Source organism: Gobio gobio (assembly GCF_949357685.1).
Source record: "Gobio gobio genome assembly, chromosome: 5".
NCBI classification, from domain to species: domain Eukaryota; kingdom Metazoa; phylum Chordata; class Actinopteri; order Cypriniformes; family Gobionidae; genus Gobio; species Gobio gobio.
The window spans coordinates 44,724,001-44,747,480 of record NC_137101.1 but is presented as its reverse complement, the minus strand read 5'-3'; the positions used below and the strand labels follow the sequence as shown (position 1 = coordinate 44,747,480).

General features: G+C 40.1%; 2 protein-coding genes across 2 annotated transcripts in view; one reads left to right on the top strand and one right to left on the bottom strand.

The window, feature by feature from the left end:
- The window catches only part of LOC307126529 (uncharacterized protein), a 1,210,917-nt gene that overhangs the window by 139,402 nt on the left and 1,048,035 nt on the right, over positions 1 to 23,480 (top strand). The window lies entirely within an intron of this gene.
- LOC307127190 (uncharacterized protein) lies at positions 8,638 to 12,575 on the bottom strand (the record flags this gene model as incomplete). The annotated part of the gene is made up of 9 exons (XM_079818298.1): positions 8,638 to 9,178; positions 9,297 to 9,421; positions 9,504 to 9,675; positions 10,935 to 11,183; positions 11,314 to 11,494; positions 11,592 to 11,668; positions 11,762 to 11,939; positions 12,049 to 12,325; positions 12,424 to 12,575. The coding sequence occupies 9 exons, from the start codon at positions 12,573 to 12,575 to the stop codon at positions 9,009 to 9,011; spliced, it is 1,581 nt and encodes a 526-aa protein (XP_079674424.1). The 3' UTR covers positions 8,638 to 9,008.

The following is a 23,480-nucleotide window of genomic DNA, read 5'->3' as shown; positions in this document are numbered from 1 at the left end:
AGCCCTCGGTCCTTCTGTCTGTGCGCGGAAGCGGGGTTGACTCCCCTGAGAATGTCTGGTCTACGGATTTTGACATACATAGACGATTGGCTCATCATAGCCGACTCGAAGGAAAAGGTGTTGCAGGACACCTGCCGTGAATGTGAACAAAAGCAATTTTGCACCCAGCCAGAATGTGATCTTCTTGGGCCTGGAGCTGAACTCAGTCTCCATGCGAGCGCGTCTCTCTCAGGAGCGCGTTCTCTCTCTGATGAACTGTCTATCGCAGTTCAGGGAGGGGGCGAAGGTGCAATATCGCACATGCCTCAGACTACAGGGTCTTATGGCTTCATCTATCCAGGTTTTGCCACTAGGACTCCTGAGGATGAGGGCGTTCATGAAATGGGTTTCGTCACTACATTTCAGTCCGTTACACGATCTCTGCCGCTCGGTAACAGTGACGCGCACCTGCGCTGCAGCTCTGCACCACTGGAAGAGCGCAGACTTTTACGCACAGGGCACCGTCCTGGGGGCGGTTATGTTGCGGAAAGTTGTGACGACGGATGCGTCCTTAACAGGCTGGGGTGCCACCCAAGAGGGCAGAACGGTGAACAGTTTGTGGCCGAACCAACTACGTTCAGAGCACATCAATTATTTAGAGCTTCTGACCATTTGGAAGGCTCTGAATCATCTGGCGGAGATAATTCCTCTGTTACATGCTCAGCCGTGGCGCCTCCCCCTCCGCACGGACCTATTGTCTCAAGCGAACGGGGAGATTTATCACCCACACCCGGACAGGGTAGCTCTCTGGGCTTGGCCCGTGAGAGCGCGAACCTGAGCACGTTAGGGCTTCCCCCGCGCGTGGTGGCTACTTTACAGAATGCCAGGGCCGTTTCTACACGGTCCTTATATGGCTGTAAGTGGCAAGTGTTCGATGAGTGATGTGATGGGCGGGGTCTCACTTCATATCATACTTCATGTTCATATCAGTGTCTCTGATGTTTTGTGTTTCCTCCAAGACCTTATGGATAAAGGCAGGTCCTTTTCCACTATTAAGGTCTATCTGGCAGCTATCTCTGCTTGTCATGTGGGCTTTGAGGGCTCAACGGTTGGGCAGGATCCTCTAATCCGCAGATTTATGAAGGGTGCCCGCCGCTTGTTGCCAGTCATTAATGGAACGATCCCTGAATGGGACCTCTCCTTGGTGCTGGAAGCTCTGTCTCAATTCCCTTTTGAGCCACTGGGGGACAGCTTTGCTCTTGGCCTTGGCGTCAGCCAAACTTGTCAGTGAGTTACATGCACTCTCGGTTCACCCCTCGTGCACTAAATTCTCTCTGGGCGGAAATAAAATTTCCTTAAACCTAATCCAGCCTTCATGCCGAAATGTTTTCCTGCGTTCACATCAGGGGTACTGGAGCTGTACGCTTTTCACCCTCTGCCCTTTTCCTCCGCGGAGGATCAAAGGTTAAATGCTCTGTGTCCGGTCCGTGCGTTACAGACGTATTTGGCTAGGACCAGTGCATTCCGGAAGAGTGATCAACTCTTTATTTCATGGGCTCCTCCCCACAAAGGGGATCCCCTGTCTAAACAACGCCTTTCGCATTGGCTTGTGGACGCTTTCATTTTGGCTTACGAATCAAAGGGAATGCAACCTCCAGGGGACATCAGAGCTCATTCTACAAGGGGCTTAGCCGCCTCTTGGGCTCTGTTCAGGGGAGTATCAATGCAGGATATCTGCTCTGCTGCCAGTTGGGCTTCTCCCCATACGTTTGTGCGTTACTATAGGCTGGATGTTACCAAAACTCCGGTAGCACATTCGGTTTTGGAGGTGGGGTCTTCCTAACCCTGCCTTCTCTTGTGTGTGCCACACACATGGTTCATGCCCTGCTTGTACACCGCAGTTACGTGTGTGCGTCGGTGTGGCGGGTTCATGAGACGTGTTAAGCACCGCCCTTTGGGGTGAGTGTCTTTTTCTGGCTAACAGAACCTCACTGTGAGTGTATTGGGCAATCGGGGAGCTGTCCATGTCTCTCCCATCGGTGGATCTCGAACACGAGATGATGAAAGAGAACAATAGGTTACTGTCGTAACCCCGGTTCTCTGAAACATTGAGTGGAGAGATCCACCAGCCTTGCCCCGCTTGCTGCACGAGAAGCGAATATTCTTACTGGAGTACAGTAGCGCGTGCAGGCTATATATGCCCGCAGGTAAGGGGCGGGGCCTTACCAGGCATTGGCTGCGCGCTCCTGTCTGGCTTGCCAGACTTGGTGCAATTGGATGCTTCTGCAGAGGTCAGGTACGGATGCCCTTCCCATAGGTGGATCTCTCCACTCGATGTTTCAGAGAACCGGGGTTACGACAGTAACCTATTGTTTTTCTGTGTTTGTCCTGTTTAAGATGAGAATAATTAACAGAAAGAAAAATAAATCAATGGACTTAAATCATCTGATGAGACTAAAACACTCAAAACTAACACAGCAAATATATTAGGCAGTATAGTTATTTGATAATTTGTGGAAATCGAGACAGAAATAGAGCGCTTCGAAATTGTTGCGATTCGATTGATTCAATTGACTCGGAGAGTCGAAAGCTCCGATTCTCTCGTCACTCTTCAGAGACTGAATTCATGTTTGAACTGATGCACGATAAGAGCGAAATGAGACGCTGTTACATTATTCACACAACGTTGACATATGTCAGATAAAGCAATGCTATGTTACACTTAATAATACATAATTAATTATGTGTAGCTTTTAACAGTTTAAATGATTAAAACACATTTGTTTCTCACAACACAACCTTTCTCCAGCCAAATCACAACGTATGCAGGAGGGCGGCGCGGCCTTATGACGCCACACTTGGACACCAAAATAAAAGTCCTGTTCACACACTGCTGAGTCTAAAATCACAACAGTGCATACAAATTTACCTAGAAAAAATCTATTAAAGATGACAAAAAAATCAGAGTAGAATATATTATGGTGATACATTTAATAACACAATGTTAATAAGTTAATAATACAGTTCACATTGAGAGCTAAAAAATATAAATTAAAGTAATAACAATGCAGTCACTTAATTTTTTTGTGTGTCTGAATGAATGACTTCTTATTATTTATTTTTCCATGTAGACTCACATCTACAGGCACAGTAGTTGTGTTCATTGTCCCATCATCCAGACGATTCAGCCACTAGCCTTTCCCTGAGATTTATCCACTCCAGTAGGTGCGTTTACATGGAGCACTGTAATCGGTTTAAAAGTCCAATCCGAATAAAAATACTCCATATAAACACCTCAATCGGAATAAAAATGGCCAAACCGAATGAAATTGTAATCGGTTTGAGAGGGGTGGGATAAACCTTTTCATGAACCGATCAAACGAAAAATTCCACCATGTAAACGATCTGATCCGATTACTTTGAGTGCACGTCTTTCTGTGACGTGATATACAGCGCGCGCCTCCTCAACTGAAGAGCGCGCGCCGCGCTCACACCATGTTGACAAGAGAGGAAAGTTCATTTTTCTGAGGTATTAAACTTTTTTTTCGTAACATGTTATGAACATGAAGTTGGAATAATGACACAGACATAGCCTGGCTACACCATCTCGACAGCGTTTGTCCTAGGCTTCAACTGCGCCTGACAGAATAATTTATTTTTCTGAGGTGATTCTTACACTTTACGACAAATAATAAATAGCTTTATAAAACTGTACAAGTCCTGGTGGCCGTTGAGAGCTGCCATTTCAACTGGGAACATTCAAGCTGCTCTCTGTTATAGTTAAGTTAGCTATTTAAAAAAAAAAATTCAACAACTGCTTCAAATTGGTTAAGTAGCATTACCCACAGTCTACTTTAATTACTTTTGTTAATATTTATAACTTTGTGATTATGGTATCTTTCCTTAATCATCTGAAATATATATGTTTAGTACTGATGCTGAGCACGTCTTGAATGCTTCATTCATGTTTCACCGTATATCCTATGTTTTTATTAATAATTTGAGTGCATTTTATTGTTAATTGTGTTTTTCAAAATAAATTAATTGAATTCATTTTTGATTCCGCATTCATCATTCACAGCTGTTGAAATAGCCATTGTATAGGACATAAATTAGGTTAAACTACTGCATGTCCGCCCACAGAAAAATAAATAAATATAAAAATTACCAACACAGAACGATCCACGATACGTAACGAATCTGAGGCGGCAGACAAACTGTGTGCGCATGTCACAAAATGATTCCTACTGAAAGTCAGCACATGTAAACACCAGATCGGTTTAGATAACGTCTCATGTAAACAGTGCACCGAATCTTTGAATCGGAATGATTTTAATCGGAATGACAAAAAAGTGCGCATGTAAACGTGGCTACTGTCTCTCCGGTTCATCCAGTCCCAGAGTCATCAATTGGGATTGACCCTGGACCATATCATAAGGGTCCATTTTAAAAAAATTGTCATCATCTTTTCAGATAATTTACATCACCTGAAAGATGAATAAATAAGCTTTCCGTTGATGTATTGTTTGTTAGGGTAGGACTATATTTGGCCGAGATACAACTATTTGAAATAAGAAAAATAAATTGTGCAAATTAAGTCCTTAGCAGTGCATATTACTACTAATAATACATTTTTGATATATTTACGGTAGGAAATTTACAACATATCTGCATGGAAAATTGTTTTTCTGCGGAGGAGCACAATCCCTGTGTGACTCACCATAGACATAAACAAAGAGAAGTAGCTCCGGCTGCAATGTTCTTCCACAAGACGCATGCAGTTCTGTTTATTAACTGTCTTTTTTTTGTCAACGATGCATGTTTATATAGTCATAATAATCCTTTAAGAAAGTTTGTGTCATCTCGTCTTGTCTTAGTCATGGAAAAAAAGGTCGTCAATGAACATTTTTCATCATATTTTCGTTAATGAAATTGACACTAGTCAGAGCAAATGAACAACTTTGAATTAAATTGTTGCGGTATCCGGTTATAGATAAACATCAATCATGCCTGTTGACAGTTCTGTTGTGTGAGAAGGATATAGTGCTCACATCCCCTGCGCAGCCTGGAACATAACATTTATATCCATGATATGCCGTTTTCACTATATTGTTCTCATCTTCACGATACCTGCAGAACTTCTGTTGGTTCGGTGCAGGTCCACGTTAATACTGCCTGGCCTTGAACATGGGCTTGTATATGCAAATTTTGGCAGAGGTGGAAAGTAACGAATTACATTTACTCGCGTAACTGTAATTGAGTAGTTTTTCTGTGTACTTCTACTTTTTTAAGTAGTTTTTAAAATCTGTAATTTTACTTTTACTTAAGTATTGTACTTCGCTACATTTTAAACCACACCCGTTACTGAGTAAAAATAAATAATACAAAGAGGGGAAAAAATCACGAGCCGGAAACGACTGCATTGAATTGAAGGCGGGGTCATGCAAAAATCACAAAAAGATGGAGACGGACGGACAAGACAGACGTCAGACCCAGCTGAAAGCGAAACGCCGTCGTGAACTCCTGGATAGTATGTCAATACTTAAATAGCCGGGTGTTGTCCTGGGGGATATCAAATTAGCAAACAAAATGCAAAGGAGGAAACACATAGAACATGTTCGGGAACACCCTCTGTGCGGATAATGGTAACGTACGTTTATAACTTAAAGCAGCACTAGGTAACTTTTCAACCTTCATAATATATTTTTAAGACTCTTGTGATGATACATCGACTTACAATAGGTTGAATGACACGTCTGCCATAGCCTGACGGGGTCTGTATAGTTTTTAATCGTACTTTTAAACTTCGGGTTTCGGGTAGTAACCCGAGAACAAAAATAACTACAAACTTCGACTGCTTTACGTTTTTTGAGGTTTTGTCGGAGGAAAGCAAAAAGAGGAAACGAGAAAGTGATGGGATTAAAGGCAGGACGAGGATCAACATTGGGCAGCGTTTGCTCGTTGGCGTGAGCTGAAGGAGGAGGGGCTATATTCTTGCAAGTAAATACATAAGACGTACAAAATCATATTTTAGGATATCTAACATGTCTGTGATATTGGTTTATTTGTCTTGCCTCAAGCTATAATGCAAATCGATTTTTCAAATTTGCAGATTCATCTATGGTAGCTTGATATTATAATATTGACAATATATGGTTATTACCTACCACTCAAACAGTGAATTGAAGTATCATATAGATTCCGTAAAACAGTAACCAATAGACTAGGCTACTATAATGACGCTGGCTTGTAAACGTGAGCATTGTGATCATTTGGCGTCTGAAAAAAATAAAACCCATGAAATTATATTCATATGACATGCTGAAACATATGCCACTGTACCTGGGATGAAGACATTTCACACGCGACGCAAGCAGAACACCTGCATGTGAACTCCTGCAGTGTTCAGGGCTATCATGGTTGTCATGTCAACAAATGCACGTGCGCATCTCCTGATGGAGGATGACAGAGTTTACGACAGTAGTAGAGGACAATACTGTTTCCCAACTGTAGGGGGACCCCGAGAGCAAAACCTACCTAGTGCTGCTTTAAGGCCGAATGATTTCTGTGATGCAGAGGGAATCCAGTCATGACATTAATTTACAGTATAACGTAAATGTCACGTAAAAAATGCGCAAACGTATAGATGGATGGATGAATACATCGAAAGCAGAGCTGTACAATAAATCAAATCGCGACATAGAGACAGAGCGTATTTAGGCCACGCCCACAAAACAATCCAACTCTCTCAATTGACTTTGCATTGCGTGAGGCTGCATCCTTGTAATTTCGGACTTATAACAAAAAACAGAACAATGTCTAAAAGCTGATATGTGACAAAGTGTACAGCAAACAAGCTAAAAAACACAGAAACAAGTTTGTATAAGCTGTCGACCCCAAAAAAAACGAGAGTTTAAGGAGCGGAAAGTGGATAAAGGCAATAAAACGTGACGCTTCAGCAGGAAGAATGGGTCAATTTTGGGATCCTGACACTCAGTATGCGTATGTGTGCAGTGAACATTTTGTCACTGTTAAGTCAAATATCCAAATGTCAGTTTTATATATTATATTTCCTGTCTCTGATTACGTTCCCCTCCAGTGGGTGTAGTTCTCAGTGTAATATAATGTGTCGCGCTCTGTCTCAATGGCCTGAATCCACTTTTTTGTCCTCAAACACTCGTTTTTTGGGGCAACAGCTTATAAAAACTTCTGGGTTTTTGGTTGTGGGTTTTGTTTAGCTTGTTTGCTGTACACTTTGTCACATATCCGCTTTTAGACATTGTTCTGTTTTTTGTTATAAGTCCGAAATGACAAGGAGTCCGCTTCACGCAATACAAAGTCAATGGAGAGCGTTCGATTGTCCCCCCCCAAGTGGGCGTGCACTGCAGTGATGTCTGGAATCACTGATCATTGAATGGTTAGTGCAAGATGTGCAGCGCCAATTTGTCACATAGCCTACATAGCATTATAATGAGAACACGATGGAAATAGAAAGCTGTAAATTCTCTGTGCTTAGTTCCCAGTGTATCGGCTGTTAAAGGAAATCCACAGAGAGCGAGAACACTCAGACTAGCGCGTGAAGTTCATGTGCGCATTTGCGTCCTTTTCTGCAGATGCACGTTGTAAGATTACTTTTATCAGGCACGTGCAGAGGGGGGGGCTTTGGGTGCTCGAGCCCCTGCCCTTTTTCAAAATGAATCAAAAGTGCCCCTCTCAGACAAATATCAATGATAATATCGTGGTCAACAAAACTAAATAAATGTGATTATTATAACATGAAAATGCATACAATAGTAACGAACGGCTCAAAAGTCGGACAATTTCTGTTGAGGCGTTGCCATAACGCGTTGCTATGGATCGCGTGCGTTTTGATTGACAGCTGATTTTCCTCTGTTCGGAAGCGGCTCTCGAGCCAAATATGGTCCTTTCAGAGAGTGTGTGGCCTTACGGGAAAAAAAATAAACCAATATTTTTTTTCATCCATAATCAGAGCTAATGTGTTGATTTAATTACAAATCTATGTATTATATATTTTAAAGTATTACACAATTCACCAATGCCCGTTTGTCATGTATATACACCAACCAATCGTGATCTGGCAAAGCAAGTTCAAATTCCATTGGGCGATGTGGAACGGTAATTTTCTGTTCTTATTCATAAATCGGTTGAAAATTACATTACATTTTTTGTTTTATATGTTCATGTTTTCATATACCGGTTTTCATGTCACATTTGTATTTGTCAGCAACCATTTTTATAACAGTATTTTCATTATCTCAATGACGGACATGCCCTGCCCCCTGCACATGCCCCGCCCCCGAGTACTCGTTTGAGAGACCTATCGATGATCGAAATTGACAAAAATGCCCATCCCTAGAAGTAATAGTACTTTTACTTGAGTAGAAAATTTTGTTACTCTTTCCACCTCTGAATTTTGGGAGGCGTAAATGTTAATGATTCCGACTGTTACGTCCGACTGTTACGCTCAGTGGTCTCTTTCACGCACAAGATTCATATGAAGGAGGAAACAATGGTGTTTGAGGCTCATGGTATGTTAGTTCCATGTACAGAACTCAACTATATTATTCAACTTTGCCAAAATAAATACAGTTTTCCATTCTATGCAACCTTTAAGTAGATTCGTATGACAACTTGCATAGTATACATTTCTTTATTTACATAATTTATAATATACAAATAAGTGTACAAATAAAATAAACAAATAAATTTGAAAAAATGATGCTTATCAAAAAAGGAAAAGGGCCAAGATCTATTGAATAAGAAATACTAAAACTCCAGATCGTGTGGATAAATATGTGAAACAGAAACACAGAAATATCCTTGAACACTGTTATGACAATGTCCTTGTGTGTCAGGCGTTACAGATTTTTTAGCTTATCTGAGCTTTATTAGCTGGTGCTTGGGTTTCCTGGGACGGAGAGTACGAGTTGTGATACCAGCCTGTGTGGTCCTGAGGATTCGAAGGGAGTGTCCCGATGCCTAGGGCAGCTATGTAGGTTTTCGACCACCTATAGATTAAAACGAGACACCCTGCTGGAGATGGCCTCCTCCTTCTCAGGACGGTCGTACTCTGCACTCAATGCTGGTGGTATTGGGATCCTCAAAACCTCTTCAGCATACGGTGCAGGATCCATAACGACTTGATCAAATATGAGGTCCAGCAGGTCATCCACATATCCTGTGCAATATGACATTTCTTTAGTTATATAGCTCTCACATAGCTTGTAAGGAAAAAGTGCAATAAAATGAATGTACATTTCTATTATATTTTGCAAGTAAACTCAGGTTATACTTACTGAAAGTAGCTTGTGTCTTCACTTCTCTGACCCGGTATTCTCCCTTCTTGGCCTTCGGTAAGGTCACTTTGAACAGCGATTGACGCCTGGCATTTTCGTTGTAATGCAGTGCAGCCAGGTACAGTCTGTAGCAAAGAAATACATTTTCAACATACCATTACAACAGTGTATGCAAATATGAATTCAATTTTGCAACAATTACGTTACCTGCACAACATTCCTAGAAATGGAAAAAACACATTTTTGGGTGCAAACCGTAGTATTACACTATGGAAAACCTCAATGGAAGAAGTCTGGAAGTGAGGGCTCAGCTTGGCAACATCCTTCAAAATTCTCTTGTTGGAGAGAACCTTCTCCAACTTGAAATATGGCAGAGTTCCTAAAGAATTGGAAATGTTCTTTTATTAAAGAGCACCTATCATGGAATTTTGAAATTTACCTTTCATGTAGTGTGTAACATAGATCTAAGTGAACAAAAACATCCTGCACAGTTTGAAATATGACAGTGCACCGTATATATAGTTATTTTCTTTCAAAAGTAAGAGTCGACTCTGAGTCATTTTTTAGAATCGTTAGAAGACCGAAGCTTTTTCTCTGACTAGATGACGTCAACTTGTCAAGTTATTTGAATACGATACGCCCACTTATTGCGCTCCAAGACGCCAGTGAAAACATCATGGCGACGAGACGCTGTGTTCTGAAGTGCGACTCAAAAGCAAACTTTTTCATCTGCCCAAGGATGAGCATTTGAAGACTAAGTGGCTTGAAGACAAACCATACATCGTCGCGATTGAGTGTTTATTAGTCGTCAAATGTCTCTATTTGCATGTTTCGCGATCTCAGGAAGCTTTTGGACTTCTATTATGGCACATGGTATCTTCTTCGTCTGTCTGTACCATATATGGATTTCATGTGCACAGAGCGCCCTCCGGCTGCCAGTATGAATTGAAAACAACACATAAGAGACTCAATCGCTCATGATTAGGCTATATCTGCGCATTTTGAGGAAATATTGAATAAAAAATACTCCTCTGTTTAGACATTTGACACAGACATATGAGAATCTATCAATATGTCTCCTCATCTGCACACTTTTGAACTAAAAGCCCTGAGGGATGTTGATTTGTCGCGAGTCTTCGTGAGGAGAATAGAGGAGTTTTTTTATGAATGAGATCAGCTGAGGCTCATATTACAATCAAACGGTACCGACGCGGTTTTCATTTTCATAACTCCTGACACATATTAACAAATTACTGTCACTATAAGACTTTGATGGCCGTTCCGTTTCCGAAAATATCTGCACAGACTATACCAATCACAACTGACTGGGTCATCGGACCAATCACCACAGATTAGCGTCACGTAAAGGCGGGGTTTTGAAAAGTGAATCACTAAAGGAATCATTTGAGAATCGCTGTCAAAACAGGTAAAAATAAATGCATATTATAAGAAAACTAAAGTCTTTTTTGTCATTGCATGCATGCAAAACTGTTGTTGGGGACTTCTAAAACAATATTTGGAACATTTTAAATGCCATGATAGGTGCTCTTTAAAGCATTTCATTAGATCCAAAAAAAAGAAACAAGCTATAGTTTTTTTTTATTATTATTAACTTAATTGCTTCTTTAGCCTACATACCAGCAGCCAGCCACTTTTTTTTGTCTCGACTTTTCCTTGGTGCATGTAGACATGCTGGAAAAATGGTGTCTTCATGTGTGTGCTTATCTTGGACATGGTTTAGCATAGATGTCCATTTAGCCACTCTTTCAGGCCCATTGCTTGAAGATGCAACAGTCCAATAGATGTGATTTTTAATACTATGCAACCAATTACGTAGTTTCTCACATCCCTTCAACTTGCACATTTTCTCCAGCTGCTTTGAAATTCCTGGAGATTACAATTTAATTACATGTATTGTTATTGGTGATATAGAATATTCCGCTATTACAATACTATCACATTTATTAGTCTGTAAAACTCTTGATTGAATGATATGAATGCTAGTAAGGTTATAAACCTTTCTCTATGTGCAGGACATCATAGAATTGGTTGACATTGTGCTCCTTAAGGAATTTTTTAACTTGCGGATGCCGGTCAGTCACAACGCAGTCCAGAGTCACACCACGAGCATCCAAAAATTCAAGACTTCTCTTCAAACCTTCTTTCTCCATGTGGTAACTTCCTCCCACTTCATTACTCTGTCAAAGAAAGACAGTAGAGTGAGTCTTTGGGTTGAAAAAAAAAAAAAAAAAAGCGTCTTCCAGCATGTTGCAACAAAGGTTTCTGCTCACTTACCTGGACGAGTTGTACATCAACAACAGTGTTCGTCACCAGGTCCATTATTGTATAACTGCCATACTTGGCAGAGTGCCCTTAAAAACAATGATTCATAATTCCTTATTACATGCTGTGCCTTATCTGGTTGATCATTTTTCAATAATGGGTCTAACTTTTCCTATAATTACCTGGGGAGTCAGCCCTCATATCGCCTCCAATAATGACTTTTCCCCTTTGAGTTAACTGCTGTAGCATCTCACCTTGCCATTTTCTCCATTTGTGAACAATCGCAGGCTCAATGCACATTCTTGCCTGATGACGAAAGGTGTCATACCTGAAAAGTTGTAGCTTCATTGCTGCAAATATCTGACAACAGATAGAGAAGAGTAAAGCTGCTATACAGTAAAATAGTAAACTACTAAACGTAATAATCTTTGATGTTATAAATGTGATTAATTATTTGATATTCAAGTACCTTTTCAATTGTGAAGAATGAAGCCCCACAGAGATACACAGCAGCAGAAAGGTGAAGGTTTCCAGCTGGAGTACTGCCCAAAATTGGCTGACTGTTCCATTTCCGTGAGAATTGACAGTGGTGGCAGAGTTGTTCCACACGTAGAAATGTCCCAAGCCTTTGTGATCGTACATGACAGCTTCTCTGACACACCGGGCACACCTCGAACAGTTCCATGATGCAGGTCTCATACACAATATATTTATTTATGTTTTGGACAGGACTGGATGCTTGAGCTCTGAAAAAAGATGTATGCATATAAGCACTACATAAAAATGAGAGTTGCTATGATTAAAACAAACAATTCTAAACCATCTGCATTTAATAGAAACTTACGATAAGTCTTTTGGCTGTGATATTGATGTGTCTGCCCCTGCAGGATCAAATGTGATATCAATCTCTTGTGCGGTTAGTGTAGAAGAGCATTCATCTTCCTCAAGGTCTAGACGAGGTCTCTTTGATGAAGTCTTGAGGGGTGTGGAAGACATAACTGTTGCAACAGATGTATGAGAAACTGATGCTGTGCTATGGTCAAAACTTGACACAGTTGTCTGGGCATCTGGAATGAATAATTCAGCAAAGTTTTAGTGTTACGGCACATAATTTAAGAAATTAGGATATGATATTTGTTGATTGAATAAATGATCCACTTGGCCAGACAGAATGATGAAGCCAGTCTATGGGGATGATTAGGAGGCCATGATGAACAGGGGCTAATAGGCAAATTTGTTACACCCCTACTCTTTTCCCGGAGGACCTGGGATTTTTTTTTTTATGACCAAAGAGAGTCAAGACCTCGGTTTAACGTCTCATCACTATACTGGTGTGTTAGGACCCACATAAACCACAGGGTGAGCACCCCCTGCTGGCCTCACTAACACTTCTACCAGCAGCAACCTGCTTTTCCCAGGAGATCTCCCATCCAGGTACTGACCAGGCTCAGCCCTGCTTAGCTTCAGTGGGATACCAGTCTTGGGTTACAGGGTGATTTCGCTGCTGGCATATCATCAATATTTTTAAAACAGATTAAAACATCAACATACTGTTACTCCTGTGGTGTGCTCGAAGCATCCTCATTGAAAGTTGTGTACCAACACTGCGTAGCTCTGATGATTCCGTCTGGACGCCAACATCCCTCGTGCTACAGCTTTGTGTCGATGCGCTGGCCTTTGCAATAAACATAGCGTTTTTAATGTCTTGTCGTTACAGAAAACAAAAGCAATTTTAAATCTCCTTTAATAATGTTCTTTATGAACGTGTGGTTATACACTACATAAACAAGATTTAAAATAGATGACGGACATCTAGTTTCAAAGAGAACAATAACTTTAGCTGGCTAACAGGTACATCGACTGATATGACTGTTTGCTCATAAATCATAAAAAAATAAAAACAGTGTGACACTTACTTTTTGTGGAGGTGAAGCTGGATCACGGACAGTTGGTACAGATCCATCCTTAAGTAATAACCTTTTAGCAAAACCTGCTTTGTATTGCCCCTCGTTCACAAAGCTGTCAGTTATAAAATGATTTGCGCAAACATAAACGCATTTAAGTAGATTAGGGGGCGCATTACCTTCAAAAATAAACGTAATCCACTGTGTCTTGAGCGGCTCTGATTTCGGGAGTAAATGAAGACTTCTATGTTCATTCTTACATCCCACAACAGAACACCTTAATCGCTTAGAAGACATCCTTGCCGTATACCTGCTCCGACGTCGAAACAATGGCAGATTGTGTACAGTTCCGTCAGGGCGGGTCTATGTTAAAATACCAGTGTTTGTCAAACCTTGCAGGCGGGGCCTGTGAAATGTGACATCACATTACCAAGAATCTGGGAACAGCTTGTACTGAGACACTGCTTATGATTTATGGGGATTTAGAAAAAAATACTGGGTGGATTTATCATTAGGGTGGTTGTGTACACACACTGCCAACACACATTTATGTTCAAACACCATGTAAAAGTGAATTTTGCATAATAGGTGCCCTTTAAATGTATATTCTCTCCTCACTCCTTTTTTATTTGGAATAATACTTTTACTTTGGAATCACACTTGGTCTGAGAGTAGTATATTAATAGTTGCTCAGTTGTTGAATTCTGATGGTCAGCTTTTGAGTATTACTGAACTATATCTTAAATTTAGGCATAAGTGTCATATTTCTGTATTGAAATATGAATATTGTGTTGTCATGCATTCTATTTTTGCCAAAATTATATATCTAGAATCAGTCAAGAGTGATAATGGATGTAAATGACCAAATTTGACAAAAACACTTAAAACTAACAATACAAATTAATAAGAGAATGTAAATTATATAGACCCTTGATATATTAAGCAGTTTAGTTTTTTAATTATTTGTAGAAATCGAGAGAAATATAGCGCTTCGAATCACTGAATCATTTGTTGTGAATCAATCGGTTCAATTGACTCGTAGAGTCGAAAGCTCCGTTTCTCCCGTCACTCGCCAGAGACTGAATTCATGTTTGAACTGATTCATGATAAAGAGCGAAATGAGACACTCATTATGTTACTTTACTCACACAAAGCTGATAAATGTTAGATAGAGCAATGCAGTGTTACATTTAATACTACATAATTCATTCTGCTCTGCTTTAAACAGTTTCTGTCGCTTTAAACGCCTAAAACACAAACCTTCAGCCAAGTCACAACAGATGCAGGAGCGTGACGCGGGCTTATGACGTCACACCAGGAGACCAAAATAAAAGTCCCATTCACTGCTCAGTCTAAAATCACCAAAGTACAGACATTAAAAAACTGTTGCGTGTGCAAAGGGGCAAAAGTGCATAGAAATGTACCTATAAAAAAACATATTAACAAAAATAAGTAAAGAACACAAAATTCAGAGTTAAATGTAATGGTTAAATACATTAAATAACACAATGGTAAGTTAATAATACAGTTCATATTGAGATTTAAAAAAAAAAAAAAAAAAAAGCAATAAATGCATTCACAGTACTTATTATTACTTATTTTCCATGTAGACTCACATCTACAGACACAGTATTTGTGTTCACTGTCCCATCATCCAGACGGTTCATCTGCACCTATTGGCAAGCAACCAGCTTCATTGCCTCCAGAAGGGACATCTGCTCATATGGCCTGTGATCATACACTTTCCATCTCCAAGCAGAGAAGAACTCCTCGATTGGGTTCAGAAAAAAAGAGAATGCAGGGAGGAATTGCATTATCCTACGAGGCTGTGCTGCAAACCATTCACTCACAAGACAAGAGTGGTGGAAGGCAACATTGTCCCAAATGACGACATACAGAGTCATGCCAAGCCTCAACAGCCCTCTCTCTTCGGGTGGAATCAGTCTTTCATTCAGTTCATCAAGAAATGTGATGAGGCGTTCTGTATTGTTTGGGCCGCTAGTTGGTATGTGGCAAACGACACCAGCATTGGAGATGGAAGCACACATTATTATTAGGAAGTACTACTTACACATTGTTGCTGCACAAATAAAAAATGTTACAAATATATACATTATACTGTATATTTGTTATAATGTGGGGACATGTCCCCCCCACTTTTTGAAAGTCACCCGCCCTTTACTTAATGCTATACTTTTGCTTTGAAAGTCGACAAAAACTTGAATTTTTCATCCACCATCTGTGTGTAAATTAGAGTTTACAGCACTCATGTTTAAAAAAGAAAAAAATATATATTTAAATTACCTTTCAGAGCTTGTGAAAGACGTTCGTGACAGTCGATGGAATGGTCAGAGCTGAATCTTTACGAAAGTTTATAATTTGCTCGTATTTAAAGATTTTGCATATAAGGAAAATGGAGCGGTATTAATCATTCTTCACACTGAAATTTAAAACTGTTAAAGGTCCCATGGCATGGCATTTTTCTATTATTTTATAGTGTTTCCTGAGGTGTACTTATATTATTAGTATGATTTTTACATCATAAAATGTCATAATTTAGAAATAAAAGGCATTTTTTCTATACTGCTGTTTGCCCTGTGGCTGAATGCCCTGCTTCAAGAGGCGTGTCTACTGTGAGACTTCAGTAAAAACGCCCACTGTTGTGATTGGCTGACATCTTTGCATTTTAAATGAGCGGAGGGGGCGTGGTTTAACGAGGCACGAGCAGGCACGAGTCTGCCAGAGACGGATGGACCTGTGTTCACTTCTCATCAGTTCTCTCAGCATGTCTCAGTTCAGGGTGAACTGTTGTAGTTACTAGCATATACTTCAGGTTATTAGTTTATTTCTAGTCGGAGGGGCTGTCACTCATGTCAGAAAGTTAGTAACTTTAGTAAATTATGGATCAGCGCTGACTCGAGACGCGAACCGTTTAGAACGATTCAGTCCGATTTGGTGAACTGGTTCGGTACACTAAAAAGAACCGATTCAAAAGAATGATTCGTTCGCGAACCGGACATCACGGAGATGAAGCGATTGCTAACAAAGTTATTTATAGTAACTACTGATTTATGAGAGCGGTGTCTGTCAGCGCGAGTTTATTGTGTTTGTATCTGAGAGTTCTGAATAAACACGAGTCCCAGTCACGCCGAGTCCTCTTCATCATTATTCTACCAACTTTGTAACACATGCAATGTACCATTACAGCGAGATGAACGAGTTAGTAAGTGTTGAGTATAGCATTATTTCTAGATATGTTCCAATCATATGAATAGCGTCATTGACGCGCATTGAGTAACGTTACATAGCGCAAACAAAGACACAACAGCTGTAATCGAATGTAATCCAGTTTATTGTGGGGAAAGCTGGCTAGCCTAGCCGGATACCCTCATGCTTACCCTCCTTCTGCTTAATCTCAAACCGCGTTTGGTGCCTCCGCTGTGGGCCAGATGCAGTACTGGGGGTCGGGGATGTTGGAGGCCGAGCTTCGGCGTGTGTGAAGTTTATCTCTAAAGATGTGACTGCTGATGTTAAACAGAAAAGACTGTATGCACATTTAAGAACAGATAGACGCGACAAGGACGTACAAAAACACTGACTCACAAGATAGAAAACACGAAAACACTGTTCTGTCGGGAGAGAGAGAAGCTGCTGCGTGTCCACAAATAATAAATAATAAGCTACACATAAGAAATCAATGATCACAGATCAGAAGGAACTGAAGAAAGACTTCTGTTTTCATTTGTACATCCAAACACTGAGAAACTGCCAGTGTTCACTCGTTCACAAGTAACGTTAATGATCTCGAGTGTTTGCATGGGCGTGCCAGATTCTCTGGGCGGGGAAAGGAAGGAAACCGTTCCTGCTTGGACGTCAAACCAGGAGACTTCAGGATTGGCTCGTCTGGCCTGTCATTTTCTCAAAGGCAGAGAAAGACAGCCAGAACTCGGTTTTACACCGATCAACATTTCTATCCACTTGGGGACAATATTCAGGCTAGGGGAACTCATATTAATGTTGAAATACCTCATAAAATGAAAATTTCATGCCATGGGACCTTTAAAAGAAAATCCAGCATAGGAGTGCTGCGCACTTTGACTGTGTTGCTTCAAGCGCATCATTCTGCACACGGGATGTGCATACCGTATTTGATTAAATAAAAGCCTGTAGTCCAGGGTTCCTCAAATCTTACCCTGGAGGTCCAATGCGCTGCAGAGTTTAGCTCCAACCCTAATCAAACACACCTGAACATGCTAATCAATGTCTTCAGGTTCATTAGAAAACTACAGGTAGGTGAGTTTTATTAAAGCCGCACTAGGTAACTTTTGCTCTCGGGCTCCCCCTACAGTTGTGAAACAGTATTGTCCTTGAAGGGTCAAGGGTCAAGCCAAACATCACTTGTCTCTTCATCAGACACATATCCTTCAAGAATGATTTTATGTTCAATATTAAAATAAGAATGAATGATAATCCATTTCCTACATTTACTAAATCAATTCACATATAACCTATTTATATTTAATCCTCTCTGTATTCAATGAGTGATTTTGATGATTGAAGTGTTTTTGCTGTGCTTTTGAATTCCTATTGTTGAGGTGCTGCTCTGATGTCTGTGTCAAGACGTGCTGGCAGGCAGATGCCCTTGGTGTAGTAATAACACTCCAGGGAGTCAAACGAGATCAGCATGTGTTAACTATATGTCTTCCTGAGGTGACCCCCCCCGGGGTCATCCCTGTAACATCTGTGGGATTCTTTGGGGACTCAGGGAAAAATGTACCTCTTTGATATATCTTCTTTCTTTATAGAATAGAATAAAGTCACTTCTGTACTAAATGTAGTATCAGCATGTTTTGCAGATTCAGCTTTGTTGATAGTTAGTTAAGATGTCCCGACCTTGATGGAAACTGGTATTCTCTGGAGTATTGTTTGTGTGCGTTGTATGATTTGTGCAGATCCAGTATTGGAGATGGTCCTTTCGGCAGACGATTCTAGACTTGGAGGCGTCTTTTCTATGACCTCCGAGGTCACTGGGGACTAATCTGGGCCTGGGCGACATCAAGTCTACGCATTTTTAGAGATATATGCTCCTATCTGTCTACGTGTGGAAAGTTGCTTACGTTGCATGTTGTTAGAACCAATCAGAATCATTTCCACATGGCAGTAATGACGTGTCTAGACCTTGAAAACAGTATAACTGTTCAGAAAATTGTATGTACGTTAGACGGAGGCGGGGAGACTGTTAGAGGGAGCGCGGCCTACGAACTCCTCTTGAAGCTGGCTTCTGCTGATGAAACTGCAAACTATTCTTCAGTAAATTTTCTTTAATTAATCTGACTCCTGACTCCTGGTCTTCATTTTTTCACTACTGGTCCTGGGTCCTAAGCTGTTACCCCAACATCCTCTACTACTGTCGTAAACGGTCACTCTACATCAGGGGATGCATCGCACGTGCATTTGTTGACATGACAACTATGATAGCCCTGAACTCTGCAGGAGTTCACATGCAGGTGTTCTGCTTGCGTCGCGTGTGAAATGTCTTCATCCCAGGTACAGTGGCATATGTTTCAGCATGTCATATGAATACAATTTCATGGGTTTTATTTTTTTCAAACGCCAAATGATCGCGATGCTCACGTTTACAAGCCAGCGTCATTATAGTAGCCTAGTCTATTGGTTCCCGTTTTACAGAATCTATATGATACTTCAATTCAATGTTTGAGTGGTAGGTAATAACCATATATCGTCAATATTATAATATCAAGCTACCATAGATGAATCTGCAAATTCGAAAAATCGATTTGCATTAAAGCTTGAGGAAAGACAAATAAACCAATATCACAGACATGTTAGGTATCCTAAAATATGATTTTGTATTTATTACGTATTTACTTGCAAGAATGTAGCCCCTCCTCCTCCAGCTCACGCCCGCGAGCAAACCCCGGCCCAATGTTGATCCTCGTCCTGCCTTTAATCCGATCACTTTCTCGTTTTCTCTTTTTGCTTTCCTCAGACAAAACCTTTGCTTTCTTATTTTTCTGTGCTGCTTCGGCCATGACTATAACATTCGGCAAACAAATGATTTGCGAGCGATTTTTTCACGCACGTCCGAATTTAAGGAAGTGGGGATGGTGGTGGAAGTGACGTATATGCCGTAAAGCCGTCTAATTTTGTAGTTCTTTTTGTTCTCGGGTTACTACCCGAAACCCGAAGTTTAAAAGTACGATTAAAAACGATACAGACCCCGTCAGGCTATGGCAGACGTGTCATTCAACCTATTGTAAGTCGATGTATCATCACAAGAGTTTTGAAAATATATTATGAAGGTTGAAAAGTTACCTAGTGCTGCTTTAAAGTTGGAGCTAAACTCTGCAGCGCATTGGACCTCCAGGGTAAGATTTGAGGAACCGTGCTGTAGTCAATTAAATGCTGGGCCTCTGATAGTGGCCGGGGGCGTGGCCAGCACGAACAAATAAAGGCCGGTCTCAAATTAAGGCCAGGGAAAAATTAGTGTGGATAATCTCCTAAATGCCTTTCATTTCATGTGCATTCAAGTTCATCGTAATGTACAGTAGGGTTGTGCCGAAGGAGCGAAACCATCGTGACCATCGCCCCGCCGCAGTGAGTCTCGAGTGCGACGCACACTAATCCTGGTCTCTTCTATAATTAACCTAAACACTTTGCAGGGATTGCTCTGTAAATTAAACTGAGAATATAACTGATGCATATATGCTATTTTAAATACTGTAGTCTATGAGAGATGTGACGTGTGTTAGTCTGTGAAAATACTGTGTCAGGCAGGCGACACAAATGATCATGACAATCTCTTAGCCTCTAGTCTTTTTTACACATCTTACTCTGCCTTTAACTTAATATATTTTATTTTGTACAAGAAAACAGCATAGGCTTCAAAATAAATTATGTTATTGAAATATTGTAAAGTGGTTATTTGAACTACACGAACGAACGTTTAAAAAACAATATGCAAAATCAAAATTGAATAGCTCATCACAGATTGGGAAAAGTGCCCGCAATGAGTAATTAGTTGGGTTAGAAAAATAACAAAATTATAGTTTTTTTTTTTAAAGTACAAAATAATATTTATGTAAAGAGATATATTTTAAAATAAAAAGTGCTTAAAGGAACACAACTCTTCTTAAGTGGAAGGAAGCTTTTTTCACTCACGTGGAATATAGAAAGCACATTAGTTGGGTTAGTAAAATAACAAGATTATAGTGTTTATATCGAGTCTATAAAACACGAAAGAACAAAAAATATATCGGTGAGAACCAGAGGTGGACAAAGTACATAACTCCATTACTTGAGTAAAAGTAAAAGTACTATTGGTCAAATATTATTCCATTACAAGTGAAAGTTGTAAAGATAGATTTTTACTTAAGTAAAAGTACAGAAGTACTTGCTTTTGAAAGTACTTAAGTATCAAAAGTATGAATATTATTTTATTATTGTTGCATTGTTGTATGAATGCACTGTTCCATCATGGTGGTTTAAGCCAGTCATGTTCCATCCGACATGCTAGCATACCTCATTTAAATACTTGTTTAAAAGTTACAAAGCTCTTATCAAAGTCAAAATCATACTAGAAAAGAAAGGTTTCTACATTGTGTTTACTTAACAGGATTATGTAAAAACATATTTCTGAAAGGACTTCAGTTAACATTATTAGTCCAACTACGTCATTTTTGCATGCTAACTAACATCATTGTCGAACGTTATGCGTTAGCGTTGTATCCACAAGGCTATGGCAACTTGGGGGGTAAATCTATAAAAATCATTTGACCAATCATACTTCATACCAGTGTTAATTTTGATTTAGTTTTAGTCAGTCTTTTGACTACAACATTTTAGGCATTTCTGAATTGTTTTGGCTCACCAACTGCACACCTTGTGGTAAAGAGTGGTATTGCTCTGTGCGACAGGAATTTGTTCACAATCTGCAGAGCTACACACTTTGTTCCATGCACCAGTTTCAACAGACCACCATTTGCATTTTCAAACACAAATGCTGAGTGTGCCCAGAGTGGCCCCCACAATTTCACTGATTTTGCGAGGTGAGTTAGCAGGTGTACATTAAATGTCATAGATGCCTCGCCATACAGCAACTGAAACCTTGCCACAAACTCAAAACGCATGTTATCTGCTTTGTTGATGTCTTGGAAGGTAATGTTCTCATTCAAAAGTAGAAATACTGCTGAAACCAGAAGGCCTAGGTGCTTCACATAACATGGTTGAAGTACACCATTCAGGACTGGCAAGCTTTAAAACACGAGCCATCAGTGCTTAATTTGTAAAGTGGGAGGTTCCGGAGTGCGGGGGGGGGGGGGGGGGGGGGGGGATGGAACAAAACTATCTTTTTTCAATAACGTACCCCCAATAATTTTTTTTTCTCAGCCAAGTTATTCAAAATCATTTGAGATAGAAATACAAGTTATGACTATAGTGATGTACCCATCAGAATTATTAGATTTATTAAACAAATGAAAAACATTTGCAATAATAAACAATATCACTACCAATAACGATCATATATAAATAAAATATAGGCCTATATATATGATGTGTTTATAAAATTTTTGCTATAAAAAACAATTGTAATAAGAGATAGGATCATAAGATGCGCAAATTCGGGTGACATGATTTTTTACCACTTTCATTGACTTTCATCACTTTCTTTGAAATGAATTTCGTTTTGTATAAATTGTATATTTATTTTAGTAAATGTTGCATCAACTAATTGCTTGTATTTAATAAATAAAAAGCAAATATAACAGACAATATAATAACCGTGACATGGAGGCACCGGTGCCGCGTTCACTTGCATTGCGCATGAACTGCAGCGCATCTAATCATAAATAAATTAAACTCAGCATAGGCCTATGCATACATTATCCATTAAATATATTTGTTGCATTGGATGGATCAGTATCCTTTCTACAACAGACCAGGGCTTTCTCGTGGCTCGCATCAGCAGAGCATTGCATCGTCAATAGACCGCAAAACAAACAAGGTCGCGTGTAGCCTATTCAAGGCCATTTTTATTTTAATTAATATATAATATATTAATTAATATATATATATAATACTACATTTTATATAAAACCATATAGTAGGCTATTTTAATGATGACCACCAAATAATCAACACAAACACATCAGGTCGTTATCCTATTTATCCAAAACGGCCCATACAGCATCGATAGTGCCCCCGGACTTGATTCTGCTTCTTTCTCTACACCTTGTGTCCAGTGCATTTTTATTTCCTTTTGCAATCCATGACCTCACGTATGGAAAAGGGTTGAACCGGGTAAGAGGTGGGCCAACAAGGCAAAGGAACAGTAGGGAGGAGATGGTAGAGGGGAGAAGAGATGCCCTGTTTGCTGTACAGATTAAGTTCTGGGAAATAAGGGAATAAATACGAACACGACCAATAACATTGAACACTACACAAATAGTTTTTTTTTTTTTTAGATGATTAATTTGAATAGTGATATATGAGGTGCCGGATTCAATAAAAAAGATTCCGGATCCAACATCGGAGGTGCCGGAACATGTTCCAGCGTGTTCCGGCTCAAATTAAATCCTGGGAGCCATGCTCGCCACTCTGAGGCTTTCCAGTACCTGAATTCTGCAAGGGGTCTGGGTAGTCGTGTTATCAGGTGTGGTGGCTTTATGTCCTTGATCCCTGTTTTCTAGCACCCTCATAGTGTTGGGACTCCCAGTGTAATAGGGTTGATCACTGTTGTTCAAAAGAAGCTCTGTGAGCTGTCTAATGACACCCAGTAAGACAGCATGCATATAGTCTGGAACAAAGCCCCACACTATATCAAAATAGGGCATGTTAATGAGTGGTGATGGACCTTTCACTCCTCTGACACTTCGGTTTTGTGCTACTGCTTTCTCCATATCTGCCAGCATTTTCTTCGCTTCTCTGTCAGGATATTCTGTGTCAGTCACAGTGTACTTCACCTGTTTCTCTACTA